Source organism: Condylostylus longicornis, unplaced genomic scaffold (assembly GCF_029603195.1).
Source record: "Condylostylus longicornis isolate FDR11 unplaced genomic scaffold, ASM2960319v2 ptg000018l, whole genome shotgun sequence".
Classification (NCBI taxonomy): domain Eukaryota; kingdom Metazoa; phylum Arthropoda; class Insecta; order Diptera; family Dolichopodidae; genus Condylostylus; species Condylostylus longicornis.
The window spans coordinates 1,259,787-1,279,120 of NW_026577987.1; the positions used below are offsets into that span (position 1 = coordinate 1,259,787).

A 19,334-nucleotide genomic window follows, 5' to 3' on the forward strand; every position below is an offset into this window, starting at 1 on the left:
GCACACTTTGTCGCTCCATAAAAGGTATACAGAATGTAAAATCGTGTAAAGCATGTAAAGCATACATTATGCCATTGCCTTTATAATTTTTGATACTTTATATAAAAATTTCTGTCAGAAGCCAACTGAGCCGCTGTTGTTCTTTGTCTACACTAAATATCATGTTCCATTTCCTACTACATTTACAAATGTCCATGTAAAAATAAAAATAAAATATTTATAAAAAATATATATGTGTATTTATAAATGTCTATATACAATTTGTACTTAAATTCAAGACCCCATATTTAGTTTCAAAAACGCCACCAGACCTCGAATTTCTCTTTTAACTTTCTTAATGGAATGAAATATTTAAGCAAAATTGAAAAGAATTGTTGGTAATACCGAAAATAATGAATTTTAGAAGAGCCTGTATAACAAGACATGTGACTTGATTTACATACTTTAATGTCAGTTATATTTTATTTAATATAAAACATGCTTGCGTTCATGCTTAAAGTTATGTTTGACGGATTAACTTGTACCCCAAAAATCCCAATTTTTGAATTTTTGTGGCCCAATTTGTCGCGAACTGCTTTTTTAAAATTCGTAGAGCGAATTTTTAGAAAGCATAGCCCGAAAGAAAAAAGAGATTCCCAATCTGGGCACTCTGATCGGAATTGAACTGTTAGTCTGGTTTTACATATCAATTAAAGATTGATAATCGTGTTTGAGATTGGGGAAGGTTGAGCATGTAAACATTATCAATTTCATAATTTCATTAAAATTTTATATTAACGAAAAAATAGATTTGGTTCTATTTTGATAGACTGATATAAACGTAAGTTTTTTAATAAAATCAGTTGTTTAAATTGTTTTTTGTTTCGCTGCAATTTTTTATTTGATAGTGGAGTTGTATTTTTTTAAGTTTTTAAATTTAGATTGCATATAGAAAGATTAACAAAGATTGACATAATAACATCAAATGCATGTCAAAGAATGAGAAACACTAAAGGAAGGAACATCTTTGTTTCTATTTCGCTACACTCCCAAAAAAATCGTATCTTGAAAAAAAAACATTGTGAAGCCAAAAACTTCAGGTAAGTCTCTCTCTTTGCTCCAAGCATTGTCAAACTGAGATCAACATTAAATGCCAAATGTTGTGGTTTTTTTTTTTAAAAAACGCACAGCAACATAAAAAGTAAACAAAAAAGATTTTGTTATTTTAGTTATAAAATTAGTGCAGTTTGTAAATGAAAAATCTTAAAATATTTAATAATAAGTGTTAAAAAAGGATATGGTTTTATAAAAACTTCTAAAAAAGTTATAACAAGTAAAAAAAAAAAAAATTTCTTGAAAAAGAAAAAGTTGTATAGTTCCAAATCCCATTTATGTTATTCCCATTTGCAAAAAACAAATTGCTTTTTTGCACCATATACATGTGAATATTATTCATTTCAATAATTAAAAGAAATATTTATTCAAAAGTGCTTTGATTTATTCATAATTTCTAATTTCATTAATTTCGCGCTTTATGTTTTTGTTTGGATTATTAATTTGGATGCCATAATTTTACCCGAACCGTTTTTTTTTTTTGAAAGCAAAAAGAGTTTGTGTTTTATAAAATGTAGCATACAAACAAATATTTAAAATTGATTTTTTTTGTATAATTAAAGTTTTCCTAAAAATAATGAAATGAAATAACGAAATGAGATATATTTCCCTTTATAGAGTGAAGTTTTGGTCACCAAAAAAATAAATTATTGAATTCAGTAAGTAAAATACAATATTAGCGTGTATTATTTATGCTATAAGATATTTTGTTTTAGAATGAATTAGTATGTAAAGCTTAATCAATGAATAAGGAAGAATATGACAACATACCATCTACTTCAGTGAGTAATGACCATCATATTAAAATTTGTTAAAAATTATGCTGTTTTAGAGTCATTAAGAATTACATGTATTTATATTTACTCTTATTAATATTGTTTAAATTTGTTCAGTAAAATTATCAAACAAAACTGATAATGTAAGAAATTTTTTAACAAAATATGTTAATTTTCGAGAGTCATATGTTCATTCTCAATTTATAAAATAAATTTTTCCAACGAAAAGAAAATATAACGAGTTTTGTTTAAATTTCTTTTTTTTTTTACAGATATCAAAAATGAAAAAATATTTTGAAATATGTATTAGTTTTTACTTATCCTTCCTACAAATTACACATATGTATTTTATAGTAGAGGTCAGAGAAAATAAAATAAATACGCTCCTGTTATTTTGACAATGCTCAGAGCAAAGAAAGAGACAACTAGAAAAAATTTGGCATCATCGTGTTTTCAAAGATACTCCTTCCTTTAGTATTTCTAATTCATTGTGCATAGTAACTATGTTTACAAAATGTCTTCTTGATCTGCACTTTGATCTGCACTTCTCCATGTTTGTGTAAAAATATTTCGAAACAAAATACGTAAATATAAAAAAGGTAATTATCATATTTAAAAAACCGAAAAAAAAAATGCATTCCAAATTTTTTTAACGAAAATTGATTTATTGTGATTATTCGTTCAAACTCCATTCATTGAGTTATTCATTTTAAATTTTTTTGAAAAATAAGTTTATAAAGTTTAATTTCAAATCAAGCAAGTCACTAAATTCCAGAAACTTTTTCAAATAAATACTTTAGGTCCCTTCACGAGATACAAATTAAAAAAATAACTCAGTTGAATATTAATTCCAGATATAAATAAACAATGGAGTGAAAATTATTATTTAATAATAATTTAATAAAATTAAATTAATATTAAAAAAACGCATTTCAGATATAAGTATGTACCTCAATTATAAAAAAAATAATAAGCCTGGAGTTGGTATGTTAAAATGAATATGTACCATTCGTCAAAAAAATTAATTTTTATTAAAAAAACAAAGCCTTTTCACGTGACCAAACCTATTATTTTTCAATAACAAGATAACTGAAGTAAAATTTATTTATTTCTCGTGCAGGGTTTAATTTGGTTGAGCCTTTTGTGAACATGATTCATTTGGATGAAAAATTTAATCGTATTTTGAGTTGATATGTTACTTTTATGATATGTTAGTTTCAAAATAAAAATGAAGTCGTATTTTGAAATAAACGAAAAATTTAATTTTTATTTCGAATTCAAATGAAAGAAAACTAATTTTTTTATTATTTTCAACATGTATGCACAGTACTATATTAATAGACTGGCACTGGAATCTATTTTTCTCTCTAATTTGATTTAAGTTCCGTAATTCTTTATTTTTTACGTATATTTCAAATGAGAATATTAAAGTAGATTCTCTTTAAAATATAATTTATTAATAAAATTTAAAACTGAAATAAAACTGTTAATTTTTAGTGAAAGTTGAAATAAAAACAAACGAAAAAGCCCATGTTCTGCAACTCATGTGGAATGAATTTGAATATTTGATATGAAATTTCAATTCCACTCTAAATTTAATTTTATGCTTTAATTCCATCTATGTTTATTTCATGACACAAATTTGTAATATACTTATGTATGAAACTATGCTTACTAAATTTTAAAAAGAACTTATTCAGATTCACTTCAAAATAAAAAGTGAATTCATTTCGTTCAAAAACAAGGAAATCATGTAACTCAGAACATCAAATTCTCATTTTCGAAATTCCACCTGACAAATTACATTTCTACCTGTTAGAATACTTGATACGAAGTTTCACTTTACGTAAAAAGCGAAGTCCAAAACGTAGGTAATCGTATGGAAATTAAAAATTTTACATAGTTTATTATGAATTGTTCATATTTTTTTCATTCATACCCAGCATTTACACGTACAAGTTACTTGCAAGAAAGTTGCAATACATACAAAAATTTTACTAACACATTGAAATATTTCTACTTGCTTGTTTACTTGCAGTTCAACTTGCAAGAAAATTTTGCTGCCAGTAATTTGAGCAAGTAATTTGACATATTGAGAAATTCACAAAAAAAAATTTGTTGTTTTGATTTTTTTTTTTTTTAATTTAAAATTTTTGAATTTTGTTTTGAAAAAATTAAACTTAGCAAACTTATGGTTTCTAAAATTTATAAACAATTATATATATTGCTAGTTGTTTTCTTCTCAAAGACATTTTCAAAAATTAACTTGCTAAACGCCTACGTCATAATAGCAAGTAATTTGACATTTCGAAAAACTAATTGACAATTAATATTATACAAACTTGCATGCAAGTAACTTGTATGTGTAAATGCTGGGTTAGCTACATATTTTTCTTTTGTATTTCTTTTTGTTCTAATGTCAAATTTATATTAATTCACAAACATATGTAAAGCGCGAACTTAAAATTTAAAAAAATAAAATTCTTTGGAAAAATAAGTTTAAATTTTAAAAGCTACAGGCTAGCTTTGCTTGGAACATATCAATATCAGCAAATCGTCTATCGTATCAAATTTTTCATCTATTATTTAAATTTGTAAAAACTTTTTTTTTAGCTGTTTATAGCAAAAAATTTTATGCACACATAAAATAACATAAAACAAATTTTTGACATAAATGTCAGACTACGCGATGCGTTCGCTTCGATTACCTTATGCGTATGTGCATACGTATCTTACACACTATAAACTACGAACACATTTTGCCTAAACCCTAGCAAAAATTGTTAAAATACTCCAATTTACTTTTTTTGCACATCATAAAAATCCGGAATAAATTTTTTAGCGGTAAAAGTTTTTTAGACTGTAAAATATTCATACTGTAAGAAATGCAATCAGCTCAACCATCCAAGATTCAAAACATTATTACTTTGTGTTCGATAACTAACGTATCTAATAGAATTTAAAACCATTCAAACAGTTATAACTAATCTGAGACTTGTTGCAAGTATATCTATTTTAACTGTTGTCAAATTCTTTTTACTACAGAACTTTTTAAATTGATTAATTTTAAATGTCTTTTTGGGAACTATAACTGATTGCTTAAAACAATATTATATTACAAGAAAAAATTTTTAAACTATTGTTTTAAAACTATTATTTGTTAGGAAGTAGAAATAAAAACAAACATTTTGTATTAAAATTTAACTTGTATTGAACTGTATTGAATAGTATTTTGTAATGAATGTTTTTAATTTCGCGGTAAGCGGCGCAAAGTTGTCGTTAACTCCACTTTTCTTGAAATTAATTAAAGTGACTGAACAATGTTTTAAATTCTATTACTGACTTATTAAAAAAATTCATTATTCAAATTTTCCTTATTTTCATCACCATACAATATTTCATGATTGCATTTAAAAAAAAAAAAGTTTTATTTATAATATTTAACTTAGTTTTATATATAATATTTAAACTTAAAGAAACATTCCAAATCTGCGCACATGAAATGAAATAAATATAATAATATAACGTGCTAATATACACCCTTATTGTAAATCTCACCTGTAGCACTGAAATTCGGAGAAATAACGAATTTCATATTGTGAACTTCGAAGTAGTAGAATTGTATTTCGAAATTTGTAAGAGAGTAAATATGAATCACACTCGTTATCAAAATGCCAAAAATCCAATAATGAAATTTTCAAACATAAAAAGCCACTAGCCAGTATTCAAGAGTGGTTTGTTAGTTTTTTAAGTTTTTGTTTATTTGTCTCAAATATTTGATTCCGTGACTTCAATAATGCGCTTAATACTTAAACTTTACAAAGTATCACATTCCAAAAAGTTTAGTAAAAGCTGTTGACATTGTACACTTTTCCTAAATGCGCTAAATACGTTGTGGATACGTAAAATAAAAGTAAATTGGGTATCGAAAAATTCGAGCGCGCTTTTCTTATACATATCATGTAAATATTGTCAAAAATAACCAACTAAATAACAGATTAATTAGTGGTTAAAAATTAACATTTGCACAGAGTTTTAAATTGAAATTTTCAAGCAAACGTCAAAGTACGTATTAATATTGTAAAATTGTATTCCAAAATGTATCAAAAGCTCTAGCAGTTTTTTGTACAACGTCTTTACATCTATCAAGTCCCAATACTCAATTTTTTTACGAAAAATTACGAATTTTTGGCTTCGTCCCTGTTTTTTTTTTTAAATGCCAATGATCGTGTCATATTTCTTATTATTTTTTCTTTTTTTTTACGTAAAAAAAGAGTTTAATATTTTAAAAAATCTCAGGGTATTATACACATTTTTTAAAAAGCTTCCCATTTAAATTCTATTGCACGAAAAAGAAAGAAAGGTAGGAGGAAAGAAAAAATGAAAAAAAATTTCAAATTCATATTTCAGTATGGTTTCAAATGTTAATGAGGGAGGATGTATGATTTTTCATGCACATTTTGTATTTCCCAATAAGGTAAGTTCAGTAGTGTCGGCTAACAAACATGTTAGGTTGACACATTTCAACAATTTGAATTATCTCATTTCCGTTATTTATACCTTACTTATAAAATTGTTTCAAATAATTTCAGTTAGTTCTTAAGTTATTAAAAATAAATATGTATCTACCTACTTCCAATAAATTTTTTTTTAAATAATTATTTTAAAATTATTTCAAACATGTTATATTGAGTGCTTCAAAAATTTTGTTGTGCACTTCTTTCATATTTTATTAGCAGGTAAACAAGAGCAATCTATTTATAAAATGGCCCTGCCTGTGTATGAATCTTAATAGTAAACGCAAACGGACAAAAATTTACATCAGTACCTACTACATGTCATTTTACAATCGGAGTTTTTGAGTCATTTGCTACTTGTAAGATACTATTTATTTCAAAAATTAAAAAGACATACGAATCCCGTCATAAAATATATCATTGTCTTTTCCAAAACCTTTTAAATATTTTTTTACTTAGGTATTAATATATTAAGTTTTAAAAAATTTTGTCACAAATAGAGGTAAAATTTAGAAGTGTATATAAAATTTGTATTTAAAAAATAATATTTGATTGTATTTTAGATATTATTTTCTAATTCCCTCTTCAAATTTTTTCTTTACTATGTATTTATATCAATATTTAAGAATTATATTACTGAAATGCTTTCAGTAACATATAAAACGTTGAAGGCGAAGGTTGTGCTTGTTGTTTTTTCGCAGTTTCAAGAATTTTAAAATAATTATGAATGAAAATATTAATATATTTTCTCGATTTTTGCAAATATATTTTTAGAATTTTACCTGCTTTATAATAAGTGTGAATTTATTTTAATATTTCTTCTCAAAAAATAGCCAGTTCGATTTAAAAGAAACCCATATAAAATAAGGTCGTGCTTTCAAGTTTCTCTCTGAGCATTGGGACTTGTTAGATATAAAGACATTAGTAAAAGTATTGAAAGCTCACTTAAATTTAAACTTTTTATAAAGCATTATTGAAGTCACGGATTTTTATCCAAATCAAAAGGATTAAAAATCATCTATAAGACGTTTTCTTTCCAATCGCAGATTTCTTTCTTGGTTTTGTTTTTCTTCTAAAACAATTACAGCAAAGCAAAACGAGTTTAATTTAATTAAACTTTTTTTTTATTGTCTATTATTTTTTGAAATATCTATTATCTATGAAATTTGAAAAAAATAAATGTTGACACTTGACAGCTAAAATATACAATAAAATATCGATTTTGACACTCCGAAAAATAATGTTGCCATTGCAGCTTCTAAATACCTACGAGTGAGATTTATAATTACTCAAAGGTCTAAGTGTGTAACTTAGTTTGAAATTCGCAATAGACTTTGCAGTTTTCAGCGCAACATTTCCTTTTTATGTGCTAATAATATTTCATTTTTTTAAATTTTAATTTGCAATTGCTTTAGTTAATTATTTTAATTATAGCTTTTTTTATATTAATTTTTATTTTAAGAAAAGAATTTATTCGTCACAAAAATAAGATATATTGCTAATGGTGAGAAAGAAATATAATAAAAATACAAATTGGGAGCAGCAAAAATTTTTTTCGTTGGCTAAGTATCAAGGAGAATCTGAAAAGGAAACATAGCTGATCCCCAATTTTAGGCTGAAAAACTTGGCATTGTCATGGTATTGCCAATCTATTTAGTACTGTTAAGAAGTTAGTTGTCACTTTCAATATATGAGGTTTTCAAATGTAATAAATTGCACTCAAATTTTGACACGCAGCAATGTATTAATGTTTAATTTAAGGTTAAAGTGTTTTCGATTCTTATTTTTTGGTTAATAATTGCATCAGAAAGCAGAACTGTACTTGAAAATTGAATAAATTTTTTTTGAAGAATATGTTATAATTTGAAATATACATTATGGTGAAGACATTGTCGAAAGAAAATATTTGCCGTGTCCCGGAACACATAAACTTTCCATTGGAGGAAGAAAATATTTTAAGCTATTGGAAATCCGAACAAATATTCGAAAATTGTTTGAAATTATCAAAAGGAAAACCAAGGTTGGTAACTGTGAAAAATGTATTAATCACTTATTTGTATGAATGTCTGTAGATATACATTTTATGATGGGCCGCCCTTTGCCACCGGTTTGCCACATTACGGTCATATATTAGCTGGGACAATAAAAGACGTAGTAACCCGTTACGCTTATCAACAAGGATACCATGTAGATAGGCGTTTCGGTTGGGATTGCCATGGTTTACCTGTGGAATATGAAATCGATAAAACTTTGGGAATTAAAGGACCTGAAGATGTTGCTAAAATGGGGATTGCAGCCTATAACGGCGAATGTCGCAAAATAGTCATGAGATATGCGAAGGAATGGGAAGAAATAATTGGTAGAATGGGAAGGTGGATTGATTTTAAAAATGATTATAAAACATTATACCCCTGGTATATGGAAACGATTTGGTGGGTATTTAAGCAACTGTACGAAAAAGGGTTTGTTTACCAAGGTGTTAAAGTTATGCCATATTCAACGGCGTGTACAACTGCGTTATCTAATTTTGAATCTGGTCAAAATTACAAGGAGGTGACAGACCCATGGGTAATTGCTGCCTTAGAAGTATTGAATTGCTCCAATAAATCTTATATTTTGGTGTGGACAACAACTCCATGGACCCTTCCTTCAAATTTGGCAGTATGTGTTAATCCAAATATGATTTATGTTCGAGTCCGTGACATTAAATCTAAAAAAGTGGTAATTTTAGCTGAAAGCAGATTAGAATACGTATTTAAATCTGCAACAAGTTATGAAATTCTTGAAAAATTTGAAGGAAAAACATTAGCTGGTGTGAAATATAAACCTTTATTTCCATACTTTATTGAAAGATCTGAAACAATGGGAGCTTTTAGGGTACTATTGGATGAATATGTAACGGAAGACTCTGGTACTGGTTGTGTTCATCAAGCTCCATATTTTGGAGAAGATGATTACCGTGTGTGTTTAGCTAATGGTGTTATAACAAAGAGTTGCAGTATTGTTTGTCCAGTTGATGACTCTGGACGATTCACTGAAAAAGTTCCAGACTTCCAAGGACAGTACGTAAAAGACGCGGATAAAAATATTATGGCTAAAATGAAAGAAATGGATACATTATTTTCTCATGGCCAAGTTAGTCACAGCTATCCATTCTGTTGGAGGTCTGATACGCCACTTATATATAAAGCCGTTCCTTCATGGTTTATTCGCGTGGAACATATGTCAAAAAATTTATTGACTTGTAGTTCTCAAACCTATTGGGTACCAGAATTTGTAAAGGAAAAACGTTTTGGAAATTGGTTAAAAGAAGCTAGAGATTGGGCTGTAAAAACTGATTCTACATTAAAAAAAAAAAAACAAAATAATAGAATTCTTATTTTTAGGTTAGTAGAAATCGATACTGGGGAACTCCAATACCTATTTGGATGTCACCAAATGGTGAAGAGGTTGTTTGCATTGGAAGTATTGAAGAATTAGAAAGACTATCTGGACAAAAGATAACTGATTTACATCGAGAAAGCATTGATCACATTACGATACCTTCATCTGTTCCGGGTGGTGCCCCCTTGCGCCGTGTGAAGGAGGTATTTGATTGTTGGTTTGAATCTGGTTCTATGCCTTTTGCTCAGCAACATTTTCCGTTTGAAAATGAAAGAAAATTTGTGAACTGTTTTCCTGCAGACTTTATAGCGGAAGGAATTGATCAAACTCGTGGTTGGTTTTATACGCTGCTAGTTATTTCAACAGCTCTTTTTAACAAGCCGCCTTTTAAGAATTTAATTGCAAACGGCTTGGTGCTAGCTTCTGATGGGCAAAAAATGTCCAAACGTAAAAAGAATTACCCCGATCCCATGGATGTTGTGCATAAATACGGAGCTGATGCTCTACGCTTGTATTTGATTAACTCCCCTGTCGTAAGAGCGGAAAATTTGCGGTTTAAAGAAGAAGGAGTGAGAGATGTTATCAAAGATGTTTTCCTACCTTGGTATAATGCGTATAGGTTTCTAATTCAAAACGTTGTCAGATTAGAAAATGATGAAAAAATTCAATATTTCTATAATCAAGATCGTCATCTTAATGGTATTAAAACGGCGCCTATAATGGATGTTTGGATATTGTCATTTAAAGAATCTTTAGTTGATTTTTTTGCTCAAGAAATGAAAGCTTATAGATTATATACTGTAGTGCCAAGGTGATTTGTTCGAAATTGCATGATTATTTAACATAAGTTTGTTTGTATTTTTTTAGGCTTACAAGATTTATTGATCAGCTCACCAACTGGTACGTGCGTTTAAATCGTCGTCGCATTAAGGGCGAAACTGGAAAAGAAGAATGTATTCAATCAATTGATACTTTATACGATGTCCTTTTTTCGATGGTCAAAATGATGGCCCCATTTACTCCATTTTTGTCCGAGTATATTTTTCAACGTCTCAATTTGTTACAAGAAAAAACTTTAGATGGATCTGTACACTACCAAATGATGCCTATTGTAAATAAAACTTTCATAAAAAGAGATGTTGAAGTAGCTGTGCAACATATGCAATCTGTTATTGAGTTGGGACGTGTTATGCGTGATCGCAGAACTTTACCTGTAAAGTACCCAGTTCCAGAAGTCATAGTTATACATAAAGATGAAAATTACCTCAAAGAAATTCTTAATTTAAAAGACTTTATAATTGGCGAATTGAATGTTCGTAAATTAACTGTTAGTTCTGACAAAAACAAATACGGCATAACGTTGCGTGCCGAACCAGACCATAAGAGCTTAGGACAACGTTTAAAAGGCGATTTCAAAGCTGTAATGGCTGCTATTAAAAGTTTAACAGATTCTGAAATACAAAGAAGTCTTTCAAACAAGAAGTTTGATATATTGGGGCATGAAATTGATTTAGAAGAAGTCAGAATAATTTATTGTATATCGGAAAAATTGGGCGCTCATTTTGAAGCTCATAGTGACAACGATGTTCTTGTTTTGATGGATATGACCCCAAATGATGAGTTAATTGAAGAGGGTTTAGCCCGTGAAATTATTAACCGCATACAAAAATTAAAAAAGAAAGCTAAATTAATTCCAACTGATCCGGTTTTGGTATTTTACTCAATTAACCAGCAAGATCATGTAGTTAAAAAAGTAGCGGAAAAACACAAAGATTTGATTCAAGCTACGATTAAATCATCATTCTGTGAATTCGAAGACAGTGCGGCAGAAAGAAAAATTATTATAGAAGAATCTTTTGAGCTGAAAGGAACCGAATTACAAATATCTATTCGGTCTCATGAAGTACGCGTAATGCCTTGTGTTCCATGGACAAATTTAGTTTTAGATAAAAATTTACCTCTACGATTTTCAAAGTCACGAGAGGCTAGTTTATTACTTCAAAAACCAAGTGGTGAGTTTTTAACATTGGATGAACTACAAAATGAAATAGTGATTTTATTTGGTTTATATGGTATTAAATTTTATATAATGTCTGATAAAACCGAGTTAAAAAATATAAAGTTAGCACAAGGTAAAACTTTATTAGTGACAAAACAAAGCAGCAATTATATTGGAGATGCAAAGGAATCTGCTGGATATCCATTTTCTAATTATGTCAATTGCGAATTTGATGGTAAAAAATTCGTTATTTTTTATGAAAATCCAGTAGGAAAAAACTTTGAAAAGGAAAAGCATACACGAGAGATGTTACAATATATCTACCCCAATTACAAAAGCATTAAAGACGTCAAAATGCAATTTAATTCTATAAAATGAATCTACATATAATAAAATATAAAAGAAGAGTAACATCAGATTGCAAACTAAAAAATTTTCATTTTGTAATATTTTGTAAAAGAAGAAAAATAATAAATAATGTTATAAAAGCTTAGGTGCCAATTGGCTAAAATTTTACTAATATGTATATAATTTTCCATTATTCATAACATACATATGTACACTACTCCAAATCCACTAATTCTAAACAATCCATTATAATACATTATAGAGATAAGCGTTAAGTTAGAAATTTTCGAATGTAGAAGTGTATCACGTGATCATTTTTCTCAATTTTTTTTAAGGCTGGTTTAAAAAGTAAACAAAAATGTTCATGATTTTGGTTTTATTAATGAAGTTTGTAAATGAAAAAGAAAAAAGAGTATTATTTTTTAAAAATAATATAAAATGTAGAAAAAAGAACTATTTTTTTTAGAAAAACAAAAAGATGCATAAAAACAAATGGATGTTTTCTACCATATGCAAGTAAATATTATTTTTAATAAATATGTAAAAGAAATATTTGTTTTAGTTAATTCGTTACTCGAATATTTATCAAGTTTTTATTTTGCGAAAGAACATTTGTTTTTGTTTTGTTTTAAACTAAAATTCCGTGAATAAACTTCGAAAATGCGCAAACGACGTAAACTTTACAAAGTATCACATTCCAAAAAGTTTGGTAAAATCTCATGACAATATATGTAAATTCTTAAACGTCAAATTTTACAAAATCTGAGTTGTCTGAGTTTACGAATACTCTACTGCGTTTTTACTTTCAGTCAAAGCTCAAATTCTTAAACGTTTAAAAAAAGTCAAATAAGCGTCAAAATTGTAGATTTTTTTTTTTTACATGCAGACAGTCTGACGTAGTAATTCAGTAAATAAATTTAATGTATTGAGTGACTATCATTACGTTAAAAATAATATAAAAAATATTTTTTTCGTTAATTTTTAATATGTAAGTATAAAATTATTTTAAATCTAAAAAAAAATTTTTTTTTGTTTTGACGTTTACAGATGATCAAAATTCAAAGTCAATTACGGGTAAAAAGTTTACTACATTTCTGTCCATAAAAGTTTTATACGTCAGACAGTTTGCAGACTGAAAACAAATTTTGACGTTAAAGAATTTGCGGTATTCCTTTTCCAAAATGCGTTCTATACGTATTGGATACGTAAAAAAAAAGTAAATCGGATTCCGAAAAATTCGAGCACGCTTTTCTTATACATATCATACAAATGTTGCCAGAAATAACCAACTAAAGTTGCATATATTTTCAGCAATAAAGTGCTAGTTAAAGCGTTATGGAAATCACGGATTATTTCGGATGTCATGGATGACATTATCACCCATGTGGGGAAAAAGGCTCTGGTCATGTTTTTAAGATTTCAATAAATTCTACACTACAAGAAAAAAAAGTGCATTTCTTTTTTTTTCGAGGCATTAAGTTAATTTTTGTGCATTTTTCCAAATTTGAGAAAATGTACATTTTGATATTAACAAGCTTGCTAATTATGTATGAAATGTGTCCCACAATGTATACTCGTATAATAATATATATATATATATATATATATATATATATATATATATATATATATATATATATATATATATATATATATATATATATATTTCATGTGTATACTATATTAATTAAATTATTATGCTTCATAATTTATAAAAAATATTGTATGGGTATTCGCTTTTATATTAAAATTAATAAAACGAAATATTTAAAATTGTTAGTGTCTAATTCACTGATTTAGCTAAACAAGCGCATCAGGGACTTTAAAACTTATACAAGTTTCTTTACAACATTTTTTTGGTTTATTTTTATATAGGGAACAACTTGAAACGACACATTTTTTATAATGATTATAAAATTATAAAAGCACTGTAATAATTATAAAACTTAAAATCAAATAATTCTAAACTTAAAATTCAATAAAATTTTTATTAACTTTATTTTATTATTAACATATTAACTTATTTTATTTTTAACATATTCTATATTAAAAAATACAGCACCAAATTTTTTTTTGCGGTACATGCAGATATGGCGGTACAAAAAAATGGGGAACAAACTCGAAAATATATCAAAAATATAGTTAAAATTTCGGGTTTGGTATATTGTTCAGAAAACTCCAAATTTGATTTTAGTATAAAAATTTTTAGGTTTTAGTTAACTTTTCGTATAGAAATGAAAATAGGTAAAAATTATAGTTCTTCCAAATAAAAAAAATGGTTTTCAGAAATGTCATTTTGTCTTGATATTACAAGAAATCAGTATTTTTGTTAAATATATTAGATAAAATGAATAGATAAACACTCCAAATAAAAAAATAAAATAAACACGGTCCTTTTACGACTTTGACATTGCTTGGAGCAAAAAAAGAGACAACTAAAAAGAATTTGGCTTCATTGTTTTTTTTAAGACACTCTTTCCTTTTTAAGACACTCTTTAGTATTTCTAATTCGTTGATTACATAGATTTAGCAACTTTTTAACTTCCACAGCGACAAATCAAATGAAATTGAGACAGCTGCTTTTTTTAGTGATTTTTGAATGATTTTGATTGAAATTTAATGGCTAGCGACTCTTTTAATTTTTGTTCTTTTTATTTAATTTCAGTTACTTTCAAAATTCTAAAAATTGTACTAACTTTTCATCGCTTGCTGGAAGAATTGTTTTTGTCAGTAAACAACTCAAGTTTTTAAAAATGGAAACACAATTAATTTTCAAATTTGGCCTACATACTTATTGTGTTATTGCGATTATAAAAATAAATTGATAAATAATCGATTTTAAACTCGAAAATATATTTAATCAAAATTGTAGTCAATACTTCGAGTTAAAATTTGAAGTTTTGATATGTTGCTCAGAAAACTTCAAATTTCATTTCTATCACTGTTCTGGTAAATATTAGGTCATCGCAACGCAATAAAAAATTGTTCTGAAATGTTTCAATCGGGTTAACTTCGATATAATTTATATGTTTTTCTTAAATTTATTTTCTATTGAAATTATTTTTTAGTTTGAAAAAAAACTATTGAAGAAGTAGATCCTTTAATATAAATTAATTAAATTAAGGAATATAAATTAATTATAAGGGAAATTATCAATTAAAGGCATTTAATTGATCCGTTTTAGATTCTTAACTGAAACCTCTTCTTGAAATCTTAAAAATATTTTTTTTGTGCATAATTATAGTTGATTTTTAATAATTAAAAATTTTACTTTTGCAGATTTATTGCTTAAATGATATTAGTTATATGTATATACAAAAATATAACCAATAACAATAATATATTATTTCTATACTATGACTTTTTTAAAACTTGAAATATTTCTGTTGCGTATATAAACAAAATTTTTATTAATGCTTTCGAAGTTTATACATGCTATGATTTTCGAACGTACTTGTTTTTATCAAACATTTTGTTTTTGAAGATTTCAAGTTTTAATTTGTCGGAGATATATTGTATTAATTTGAAGTTAGCACTCATTATTCAAAATACCCAATAGTTTAGTTTTGAGTAAAAGTTTTATTGAAAGGAAAATATGCAATTTAGAATTTATTTTGATTTGTTTTTTCGTAATATAACTCAGTACCTTTTTAAATGTCAATGAGGAAGGTTTGTATCGAAAAAATTAATTTTAGGAAATATATTTTTAATTAAATTTATTTTGAATGCCTTCTTTTGGCAATTTTTTTTTCAAAACAACCAAATAAAACTTGAAAATTTATTTATATAAAAATATTTCTATTCCTCTACGTGGTGGTCTTATACTTACCAGGGCAGTGTTTCAATATAAATATTGTTAAGTCTTATTCAACATTTTCAAAGAAAATTCGAAATGAAAACAAGCAAAAATCGTCATTTATTATTTTAGGTACAGGCCTTGACTCTTTTTCAATGTCAAACCATCAATATTTTATTGTACATTCTTTATTGTATTTCTGTCAGCCGTGTGTACATATATGGTGTGTACATAGTCTTGTCATTGTAAAGTTAGCTAGCTATTTACCAGTTAACACGGCTGACGCGGTTTCCGTGACTTCAATATTGCTGTAAAAAAGATTTAAGTACGGTATTAATACGGTTGTAGTGCAGTCTCAGAGCTTTCAATACCTTTACATTGTAAAAAAACTACTAAAGCTTTTTGTACATTTTGGAATATAATTTTTACAATACTATTACATACTTTGACGTTTGTTTGAAAAGTTCAATTTAAAGTTTTATGCAAAAGCTAATTTTTCACGAACGTTACCAAGTTATTAAAAACATTGCATTTTTATGCTGCATTTTAGGAAAAAAACTTAATAACTAGCACTTTATTACTGAAAATAAATGTACATAATTTATTTAATTGGTTATTTATGGCAACATTTATATGTAAGAAAAGCATGCTCGATTTTTTCGATACCTGATTTACTTTTATTTTACGTCTTCACTACGTATAAAACGCATTTAGGAAAAGTGTACAATGTCAAGAGCTTTTACTAAACTTTTTGGAATTTGATACTTTGTAAAATTTACGTTGTAAGCGGATTATTGAAGTCAGGAAGACACACGGCTATTATTTTTATATGTCAAAGTACTATCTACTTATTGTGTTATTACGGTTATAAAACTAAATGATATACAAATTCTATAGCACCTTTCAGTAGAAATATATTATATGTATGTGCATGGATAATTTGTGTTAAAAATTTTGCTAAATCAATCTACTAAGAAATATTTTATAAATTTTAGTGCAACAGAGTATGCAAACTAATCAAAAGTTTAAGAAGTATGAGAATAATATGGAACGAATTCGGGAAGACTCCGCAGAAAAAAAGAATTTTTCAAAGTATGCTAATGCTCAAAGTAATTCAAATGTATTGAATAACTGGAGGATACCAAACAAAAATGTCGAAAAAAATGGTAAGAGCATACCAAATTTTCAAATTTACGGAACTTCTAGCAAAAAGATTAGAAAAAAAATTGAGTGTGCGGACAAGCCAAACTTTCAAAATAAAATGAATGACGGTGGCACAAGTAATATTTCAGGAAACAAATTTAATAACAGTGCCACATCTTTGAAATTGGATAGAGCTGTTAATGAAATGTTTCCAGAGGAACTAAGCATCTTAAATGAGGAACCTTTGAATACAACGAATCCATTAAAGGCAATTTTTGGATACGTTCCAATGGATGAAGCCAAATTGTGTAAATTTTCGGTAAACGGGGAATGTTTTAAAAAATCTAAATGTCATTTAAATCACGAAGAAAAATTATTGGAAGGATGGACAAAAGATAAGGTTGGTGTTGTAATATCAAACTGCAATGAGCCTACCCATCCAGCTTTTGGTACATCTTTCCAAGTTATACCAACATTCATAGAAGAAAGTGGCTATAAATTTTATGGTCAGATCATATCGCATGACCTTCTCAAATTTTATGAGTTAATGAGCAATATTAATTTACCAGAGGAGCTCGAAAAATTTGAAACATATTCAGAAAATCTTATTCCGACCTTAGCCGAACTAGTATTAGCTAAATATTCAGACGGTTTATTTTATAGAGCCCAAATAATGGATTATGATGAAATTACAAATTCAGTTTTTGTATTTTTTGTTGATTATGGTAACAGTGAAAGTGTAGCTGTGGAAAATATTAGAAAATGGAAGAGTCAATTAGATATTGTATCATTTCAAGCTTTGCATTTCACTTTAGATGGTATTAAATGTGCAAGCACAAAGGAAACTGAATTAAGAATGTTTGTTGAAAAAAATATATTAAACAAATTTTGGCATGCTTCTGTTGTAAATCATTTTGATAGTGTTTATATAAAATTATTCAACGATGACTGCGACATTTCGAATGAAATTTTAAAGTTAGGACTTGGTGAAGTAAATGAATCAGTCAATTTATTAAATAAGTTTGATAAGCCAATAAAAATACCAGGATAATACTTTATTACATTAAATATTTAATAATAATTAAGCTTGGACATGTTAAAATCGTTCAAAATTTGAATATTAGGAACGCGTTTAAGTCAGACATATTTTTAGATTAAATCACCTTTTTAATAAATAATATGAGCTAAACCTAAAAATTAGATTAAGAAAAAAATGGGATTCAAATAGTCAAACAAGTGAGAGAGCAACACCAATTGTATTTCAAATTTAATTATTGTAGTTTTGTACTTGGCGTGGATCTTATGTAATATGTAAACATTGTAAATAATAAAGTAAAGTTAAAAATTGCTAAATTTTTTTTTTTTTTTCTACTAGTTGCCTTTTTCCTCCGATAGTGGGGGGGCGTGATTCTTACCCTAAAAAATTACCCAAACTCTGAACGGATAAAACTGGTCCTACAGACCAACTATTACCTCCGCGCTAACTTGGTTTTTCCGTATAGGAATTAAATACCTTCCATAAGGAAATTAGTATTTCGTGTTAAATCGAATGCTTCCATATTTACATGCTGTTCTAGACGAGGCCTATACCTTGTAGCACAACTCCTAATTTCATCCACAACTAAAGGAATTCCTAAGTCCCTGCGGACATCACTGTTACGTATATATCATGTCGCATTTCCCATGCCCCGTAGAACTTTATTCTGAAAGATTTGAATTTTGTCAATGTGAGTCCTCTCGGCACAACCCCACAGTTGAATGCCATATAGCCATATTGGTTTAATAATTTGGCTATAAATTAATATCTCATTATCAATTGCCAAATTGGACTTACGACCTAGGAGCCAATAATTTTCTCTATATTTATTTTCTAATTCTATGTGTTTCTTTTTTATGTGCTCTTTCTACGTTATTTTGACATCTAAAGTCATTCCTAGGTATTTTGCTGAATTATAGATCGTTACGTTCGTTCCATTTAAGTTAATTTGTGGTGGATTCACTATTTTCCGATTGGTGAAGTTTATGTGCACCGATTTTGCTTCATTCAACTTCATTTTCCAATCCCTAGTCCACTGGCTTATTTTGTTACTTGCGTCCTGCAATTTTTTTGTCGAATCGTTAATGTTCCCTCCTACTGCCAATATTGCAGTGTAAAGCAGGTACTTTTTGGCTTCAATCTCCTTAATAGTAGTTTTTCAAAAAACTTAGACATTGGTAACAGTGAAATGTGTCGGTAAGACTTTGTTTCCCTCAAGGATTTGCCGGGTTTGGATACCATA

The 19,334-nt window shown here is 27.5% G+C and overlaps 2 protein-coding genes across 4 annotated transcripts; both read left to right on the forward strand.

The window, feature by feature from the left end:
* The first annotated feature begins 7,779 nt into the window (after window positions 1-7,779).
* On the forward strand, window positions 7,780-12,290 carry LOC129606257 (isoleucine--tRNA ligase, cytoplasmic). 3 transcript variants are annotated; one of them, XM_055516469.1, is made up of 5 exons: window positions 7,780-8,090; window positions 8,147-8,405; window positions 8,458-9,712; window positions 9,772-10,580; window positions 10,637-12,290. In XM_055516469.1, exons 2-5 carry the CDS (start codon window positions 8,263-8,265, stop codon window positions 12,144-12,146), a joined length of 3,717 nt encoding a protein of 1,238 aa, XP_055372444.1. In that variant the 5' UTR covers window positions 7,780-8,090; window positions 8,147-8,262; the 3' UTR covers window positions 12,147-12,290. The 3 variants fall into 3 exon arrangements, with proteins under 3 accessions (XP_055372444.1, XP_055372447.1, XP_055372445.1); XM_055516472.1 differs by having other exon boundaries at window positions 7,780-8,054; XM_055516470.1 differs by lacking the exon at window positions 7,780-8,090 and having other exon boundaries at window positions 8,100-8,405.
* Window positions 12,291-16,595: 4,305 nt separating this feature from the next.
* Window positions 16,596-18,408, forward strand: LOC129606369 (RING finger protein 17-like). Its single transcript, XM_055516673.1, has 2 exons — window positions 16,596-16,835; window positions 16,908-18,408. Exon 2 carries the CDS (start codon window positions 16,919-16,921, stop codon window positions 18,104-18,106), a length of 1,188 nt encoding a protein of 395 aa, XP_055372648.1. The 5' UTR covers window positions 16,596-16,835; window positions 16,908-16,918; the 3' UTR covers window positions 18,107-18,408.
* The last annotated feature ends 926 nt before the right edge of the window (window positions 18,409-19,334 follow it).